Genomic DNA, 8,769 nt, shown 5'->3' with positions numbered 1-8,769 from the left:
AAGAGCTACAAACTAAGAGTAGGGCTAAAGTAAGAATTCAATTTTCTGTTAACTTTGTATTTACCATTGAGCATGCCATTTATTTTTCTCAATGTTAGTTATATAGAATGAAGACTTAATCTTCCAAAGGGAATATCTGTATCTAGTTAGACTTTGAAGAATTAAAAAAATAGATATTCAACCATATCAACAGCAACAACATTTGCAGGGCAGTATAAGAAATTCAGAATAATGCAGACCATAATAAGGAAACCCTTAAATGAAGGGTTTATTAAACTGGTATGATGAAACTCTCAGCTACAGAAACATTAAGCTTTCAAAGACAGCATAAACACGAATCCTCAAAAGCTTCCAAGTTCACTAAGAAATAAAAAACACACACAGCCATTACTAATTAAAAAAGTCTTAGGTACACCTGCTGTTCCTGCAAGGAAACAGTTTCCAATTGAGAGCTTTGCTTCATAGAGCATGAGAAAACAGTAGAACTTAACAGTTAAGAAAAAAATACCACCAACTGCATAAACAGCACTTCCATTCAGATCATGCCTTTAAAAATAGTGAAAAAGCATACATCAGAAGGCAGGAAGGGCAGAAACAGGTTGATAGCATTGTGCCTGGGCAATTTTTGTTATAGAAGAAACACAGAAATTAACATACCTTTTTGGATTGCAACAACAGCTCTGTTTCAAGAAGCAAAACTCGACTCAACAAGTTATCCCAGTCCTTCTCATCTACGATGACCTTTCCTTTCAGTTTCTCTTCTAAAACACATAGTTTATCTTCCATCCGGTCTAGCTTATGAAGCTTTTCCTGGCAATCAGCAAGCTGACTCTTTAGGAACTCAATCTGAGAACTATCTTCTATGACCTGAAAATATGGATAAGAACATGTCCTCTAACTTCAAAACAGATATAATCCATCATTTGATCAATTAAATTAACTTAAATCTTCCTCAAGTTTAGTAACCACATTCTGCTACACTAGAAAATTATTTTTTTTCAGAATTCACATAATATGCCTATTCATGGAACTCAGCTTTTAAAGAAACTGTTGACAGAATTGGCTCTTGAAAGGACAGTACAATTTAACTGACTTTTTTTCAACTTTTTCAAAATATTTATTATATATCTGTCCTGGGTTAAGCAGAGACAGAGTTAACTTTCTTCATAATAGCTAGCAAGAGGCTGTGTTTTGGATTTGTGTTCAGAAGAAAAGCTGATAAGAACGCATCACAATATCTATTCGTTATACTTAAGGAACATCCAGCTATCTTGTTAAAACCTTTATCCTTTTAGAAAAGCCCTCTAAGAAAAGTTAAGAATATATGTAGATAGCATCTTAAAATAAAAGTTCTTACTTGTTCACATTTAACTTCAAAAACATCATGATCTAGGTATAATTCTTCTCCATTACCTCCCTGTGCTGGAAGGGGTAGTGGATGAATGTCACCACTAACTTCATTTCCTGAGTGTCGTTCTACATGAGGCTTCTTTTAAGCATGTCAAAAAAAAAAAAAAATCACTGGTGTTACTCATTACAAAAACATTCCAGTTCATCTGCCAAGTAACCAACAGAAGACCTATAATTCTAGTATTTATTTATTTCTTTAAATCTGACTATCCTCTCCCAACTGGTTGCAAAACACAGAAAGCAACAGCAGGCAGTTTAATTTAAAAAATCATATAAACATGAAAGAACTGTAAACAAATACGAACACACTTTACCATACATACTGTGTACCTTGCTTCCCTTCCATGAACAGTAATGAAGGTATTAAAGTCCTCTCTTACTGTAGGGGTTGTTAGATTTCTAAGTGTGGCTTGGGAGGTATGAATCTCCCTGTATGTATTAATATATGTATAGACAGTTCCAACATCAGAACCACCACTCAAAACATTCAGAAATAAAAAGTTTAACTAGGAAGATAGAACTCTCTCTTGACAACTATCAGCAAAACAGCCCTAGTAGCTACACATTTCATCTACTTTGAATGCTTTCCTTAGAGAGAACAAAATAAGACAGAAATTTTGCCTGTCTTTCCAGGTGGATCAAGTCCTACAATCACTACCTGCCACAAACCAAAATTACCTAGTGATTAAGAACCCACAATTACTAGTTTTGTGCTGCATCTTAACACTTACAGATTCCTAGATGTCTTAGTGAAGCCGAAACTCTCCTCCTCTAGGGATTTCTTAATACATGCACACAGGTCCCCATTCAGTTCTACCATTCTACAACCAGAAGTGCTGGTTCCAAATATTTTCTTTGTGAAGATTTCCTCACTGCTAAAAGCGTGCATTAAGAAATCTTTGCTGAACAGATTCAGTCAAAAAAAGCAAAAAGTGTTTTGAAAGCTACACTGAAAACACTGCAATGTTAGGTCAAACACACTTCAGTCTCCAAACAGGATGTATATTCTTTTTCCAATTGCATTTTCACTTCCATTGCTGTCCCTCCATTTGATATAATTCAAACAGCAAACAACAGGGCTAGATCATTACCATCAAGCCTTTGAGATAACTACTACACAAAAGAGAAGCAATATCCTCTGTATTTCAGCTATTATTCCAGTCAGCCACACTTCGGGGGGAAGGGGGAGACCAAACCAAACAAAAAACAACAAAACAAAACTGGTCTGATCAGACATTAAAACCTAAATGAAAGCACATAATTCAGAAAGAGCCTGACTTGCTACAAATCAGATTATCCTCTAGACACACAAAATAAAAACTATTTTCGTACCTGTTTGGAATTCAGAGCACTGCCACTAGGATCAGCAAGGACATTATCACAATTTGGCAATACTTCATATTTAAAAGATCTGAGTTTTTTGCTTGTTTGGGATTTAACCTTCAAAGTGAAGAGGAGAAAATATTATGCTTCTAACACAGAAATATTTTTGGGGGTGCAGGCAATGGAGACAGGATGACACACCCTATTTTCGGCCATCATTAACAGGCAGGAATATTGCATGGCACACACAGAAACACATTTAAACCTCTGCAGTACAATAATGTATAATAAAAAAAATTATGACCCAAATTTACAGAGAAAACAGAACTGGAAGTGAATGCCATATTCACATGCTCATTAATGCCTATGGAAGGCTGCATCAAAGGTGATTGTAAAGAAAAAAGACAACTTGCACCAGAGTTGAAAGACAAACAAGTAAGAAAAAAAATGTAGTTATGCCCCCAAAAGTAACAAATGAAATATACAGAAGTCCTGAAGACTGTTATAAATGCAAATTAAACAAAAATCCTGTAAAATATGAAGACTAAAAATTCATTTTATTAATGCATACACTGATATACAGCATGCACTGATAAAAAATAATGCCTTAACAATGTAAACCGGATACGATTCATGAAAATTATCATATTTGAGATGTATACCACTGAAACACAAATAAAAGAGTCATGCTTAAATTAAATGCTATCAAAACCTCAACATACCAGATGGTTTTGCTTTGTTTTTAAAACTACCTGGGAAGTCTACCGAGTTACACACACACACACACACTCACGTTGAGAAGTGTGAAAGAAAATATATCACTTCTGTAAAGATACCAAGTACTAGATTTATCTACAATCTAATATTTTTTTGTTTATACTACAAAGCACTGGCAGCTTTTTGTCTTTTGTATACCTGACAGCATTCAAGCATCTTACACTGGAACTTCATAGTAATTTTCCCCCATCTTGACTATCAGTGATGCTGCACCTTCAAATCAACTGTTCTTCAGCTCCTACCTGCAGCACCAAGCATGTCAAAAGAAATTTATTTCATAATAAAGTTACCATTTAATCAGTACCTTATTCGAGTTACTTAATTCCTTATGTTTTTTCACCACACAGTTGATAATGTCGCAAACAATCTGCATTTTTCTTTCTGCAAAGCCAAACTGAAGAAACTGCTGTTTTGTTAAAACTGGTTTATACTGGAACTGATCTCGAAGAAGCTGTAACAAAATAAGAATTTACTTCACTTTCAAAATCACCACACAATTTGTTCTAGAAATGGGATGCTCAGGCTCTTCTTTTTCTACAGTCGTTTCTTTCATTCTGCACTTCAGCAGTTAAACCTTTTCTCATTTGGTTATTTATATATTCTTAGCTGTTTCTTCTAACTAGACTTTCAACACACCTCTTCCAGAAACATTTCATGGTCATCACTCTTGTAAAGTTTAATTCACAGTATTAAGATTAATGAACTAAGTGACTGCAGATATTGATATTAAAAATTTAAACAAAAAACTTTCCAAAGTAAGTGTACAATAAAAAGCTGTATTAATCTCAGCAAATGCGTCAGAGGGCTAAGTAAGGTTCCCACAGAGCTTCCTCTAAATAAACTAGCATACATTAATACATCAAGCCACCTTTTATAAAAAAGTGCTTATGGATATTTTTAAGAATAGTTCAAAATCACTTTTATTCAGTTAAGAATCTGATTCCAATTTATAAACTGTTAAGTATTGAACTTTATATGTTAATATGGCATAGTGTTTTAAAATAGCAGTATTTCTTAATCGTGCTTTCATTAACGTTACTGAAGTTTGCTGTGATTTTTTTGTGGGTTATGATTTCTTCTAAGGTCGCTTACATAAAACTTATTGTATAATAAATATTTCAGTATTCTTCAAAACTAACATAAAATAATATTACTGTTTCTGTAATTGTCTCAAAATTGAGACTTGGCTAACAACATCCATCCTTATTTTCATGAAAATCTAAATAAAGACTTGTGACCCAGTGACTTACTACTATCTTAAATCCTAACAGAATTACAACTCACATTCATTGCCAAAAATTTTCACTTTCTAGTAAAACTTACAATAGATGTTTAATTTTTATGAGGCCATATTCAAAACTATGTCTCTTCTGCAAAGAACACGAAGACAGATACCTTATAAATAGCTTCAATAAAACGCAAATCACTCTTTGCTGTGAGTTCCACATCCCACTTTACCAAAAGTTCTGTTATGTAAGTTGAAAAAGATGTAAAACAATAGCTGATGATAGGTAAAAATGCAGCTGGATCACCCTTTACTAACCTATTGAGAAACAAAAGTGTTTTACACAGCAGAAGATAACAAAAGCCTTTCATTATATGAACTCAAACATTTAACTTGAAAGGTGTTTTAATACAGCCAGCATGTTATACGCAAGTAACTCCTTAATTTTAAGGTTTTTTTCAGGCATAACCTCATTCAGTAGTCTTTACAATTATTTGTAAAATGCTCAAAACAACTTTTTTGTGACCCTCATATAATTTTAACATTGTCAGGCCTAAAGTCCACCAGCATTTCCATCTCTACATTCAACACCTTTTTTTTTTTTTTTTTTAATCTTTACAGGATTAAATTTCCTGAAGAAAGTTTTGCTAGCAGTTACCAAGAAATTATAAGGGTGAGAGATTAATAAAAAAAAAAAAAAAAAGAAAAAAATCAGAAGAAAGAAGAGCAAGATAGTGACACACTTCAGGATTATTCTAAGGATTCCTCAGAACAGCAAAACTGCATCCTTTCACCTTTCACTTCACATGTATCAAACCCCAACTTCCCACAGACATACGCTCTGCTTACTTATCACTAGGTGCAACGCTAATATTTATACAGATCTTGTTTACACATCTTGCTGTCATCATGTATTAGCATAAATTTATTCACACTGCTGCTTACACTGTATAATCCACATCTTTCGGATAATTTAACAAGCGAAGTCCTTGTTCTATTTTTCTTAAATTTCCTTTTAGGTCTCCTGTTGCCATTATATCAAATTATATTCTTCTTTCAGATTATGAAATAAATGTAATATAGTACATTCTCCTCCTTAAAAAAAAAAAAAGTACACAAAAATTACAAAATGCAACAGAATTACCACTGAAATTCAAAGGTTCTTACTCCTCTTTTCTAGATACTAGTATTTCCAAAGTGTTACAATATATCAGACCTAGGGCTCAATACCCAGTAATACCAGTCATCATGTTCAATCATTGTTAATAGGATCAAGTAATAATCCTTAATCTGATCAACTACCAAAGATCTTTAAAGATAAAGATATCTGAAACCATATTAAGAATTTAGGGTTGGCTAAATCCACTTACATTGAGTGAAAACAAGTCTCTCCACTGTTTCAAAGGAGCAGAAAATACAGAAGCAGTGAAAACCTTTTGCAGTCCTCAGTTTAGAATGCCTTTTATTCTTTTCTTCACCTAACCCCAACCTCATTAGCCAAAAGAGCAATGTTTGGATGTGCAAACATCAGAAGGCAGGATTATAATTCTCTATGTAAATGATCCATTAAATACACTTAAAATTGTTCAGGGGGAGAGGAGGTAACAGATTGCATAGATACTTCAAAATAGGTGTAAGTTTATTGGGATGATAACCAAAATGTCTCTGTTTAACTTATAAATTGTAACACACACTTCTAATTTATTGTGGGCCTTGCTTCACAGAAGAAAGAGACTCATCTAAGAATTCAGTGCAAAGTGCAAAAAGGTGACTTTTTCCCTGCAGAACAATCCTGCAAGGAAACTGAGGACAGGAAGAAAATAAAAAAAATAAAAAAATAAAAAAAAATAAAGAAAGAAAAAAAAGACAAAATAGAATCAGCAAAGCATGAAATCATCATCATCCAAATTAGTTTTTAGATCTATCAAAGGGATAAGTACAGGAAGCTCACACTTCTAATATGTTTTACCAAACAGAACTGATTAGGAAATTCTCAAATGGAGGAGGAGGAGACTGGAGAAAAGACAAAAAAAAAATATAAAAAAAAGCCATAAAAGATCCAAAAACACTGGCACCTCCCCCTGGCTGGCAGACAGTAAAGAGAAACACCTGAAGCAGTGCCTTCAAATATCGTCAATAATAATAAAGAACCTTGTCCCTTACTCCATTGCTTCAAAAGACACTTACATTTAGAGAAAGCCTACAAGTACTGTTTACTATATCTTGCAACCATTTGTTTATAAACAACCAATATCATTTCTTCTCCAACAAAAGAATTTAAAAGCACAGACTGGATGATAGCCCAGCTCTTAAGTCACAACTGAAAACAAATGGCCTGCATGTTAGCACTCTGGACATACTGACAGAACTTGAGGAAGACTATTACCAAACTGCCAAACTCGAATGATTTAGAGGAAATGGTTCCAATGATTTAGAGAAAAATGACTTAGAGAAAAAAGGCAAAAAAAAAGTTAGTAAAAGTACAGAAGTACAGAAAGTTGAAACTTCTCACAAAGAGTTCTCCTTCCTCTCATCCCTGAGATCTGCTTGTGAATGGCTTAATCTCCCCCAAAAGCCTCAGTAAAAGATTTCAGCTATAAAACCTTAAAACATAAAGTTACTGTTCAATTTTCAGCTAGAACCTGGGAGATAATTGCCTGCCACTGCCTTCACTGAATTTCTTTTCTTGACAGAAAACAAATACTTTGAAGCCTACCAATCCAGGCATTACCAGACAGCCTATACACAAAGAGATAATCTCAAAATACAAAATTTTATATAATTTCTCTTTCTGACATATAAGATTCAGACCAAAAAAAACAAATCGTCCAAAGAGATTATATCTAGCCTTGTCAGAAGTCAACTCCAGTGGATACTTCAGTTTGCAGCTTTGCTATTTGGTCCTACTCATTAAAGCAATAAGTCTTTTTGAAAGGAACTTCTTGACCACACACTTCACTTATAGTAAAAAAAAAAAAAAAAAAAAAAAAAAAAACAAAACCAAAACAGTTAAAGCTTGCACACATAATGGCCTGGGTTTATTTTTTTTTTCTTCTTTTGCCTCTATGGTGTTTAAATCACCAATCTTCAAGAAGATGAAGATCTGCGCATGTGTTCTGCCCTTGTTAATTTTCTTCCTATCTAATCATTAGGTACTTCCTCTTTAATCATTAGGTTCTGGGTTATTAGTCATGCTAAACATAAGTACACAACACTCATAGTTAAAGGCTAGGGACAATTTAACCTCAAGTATTTAACCTCAAACTGAGGCAGCTATCTTCCTGCATTACCTGACAAGGTGATCCACCCTATGGCTTTGACAACTTAACCAGATCTCAAGACAAGTCAAAAAGATTCTGACATAAAACTGAAGCTCTAACCTGCAATGCAACTACTCATAGAAGATACTCTCACAGCAATTAATCTACTTTTATAGGCAGTTTCCCAGGGGTATCAACAATCCTTTCTACACCAGACCCCTGGATGCAAAACTGACAACTACCATCACTACAAACTGAATAGCTCAAGGAATTATAAAAATAACAGAGTTAAGTTAGTAGAAAATACTTTTAACATCTTGGGAAGGTGAACAGTGTAGAAAGGGGCACAAAGCTTTTGCCTGTAGGAATTCATGACAGAACAGTTACAGAACACTGGCTATCCAGAATAAAAACAGGTGCAACAAAGTTCTACAAGACTGTAACCTAGAACCGCAAGCGGTTTAAAGAACAACTCTCAACATTGTGTATGGTTTTCAAACAACCACCAATGAACATCAAAAAAAAGCAACAAAAAAATATGCAAGTTACCAAGTATTTTAACACTGTAAACACTGCCTTCGAAATGTCTAACAAAAGACCTGATTTCTTCAGACTGTATTGAGACTTTATTACACGGCGCGGGGAGCAGGATGGGAAAATCACACCATTATGCAGAGATGCAAAAACGTGAAGGAAAAATGTTGCACTTCGCTATCACGCCCAGCTGTAACACACACGCTCCAAGCACACTGGATACTTGCGAAAGAATGAACC

The 8,769-nt window shown here is 34.2% G+C and overlaps 1 protein-coding gene across 1 annotated transcript; it reads right to left on the bottom strand.

Moving 5' to 3' along the window:
- Nucleotides 1-657: 657 nt before the first annotated feature.
- Nucleotides 658-5,769, bottom strand: CEP44 (centrosomal protein 44kDa; the record flags this gene model as incomplete). Its single annotated transcript, XM_010073787.1, has 6 exons — nt 5,681-5,769; nt 4,906-5,053; nt 3,815-3,961; nt 2,743-2,850; nt 1,358-1,489; nt 658-867 (listed from the first exon to the last, which is right to left on the bottom strand). Coding segments are annotated over exons 1-6 (834 nt in total), but the record flags the coding sequence as incomplete, so codon positions are not given.
- Between the last annotated feature and the right edge of the window lie 3,000 nt (nt 5,770-8,769).

This window comes from Pterocles gutturalis, unplaced genomic scaffold (assembly GCF_000699245.1).
Source record: "Pterocles gutturalis isolate BGI_N339 unplaced genomic scaffold, ASM69924v1 scaffold27036, whole genome shotgun sequence".
Classification (NCBI taxonomy): Eukaryota; Metazoa; Chordata; class Aves; order Pterocliformes; family Pteroclidae; genus Pterocles; species Pterocles gutturalis.
This window is presented reverse-complemented; position numbering and strand designations above follow the sequence as displayed.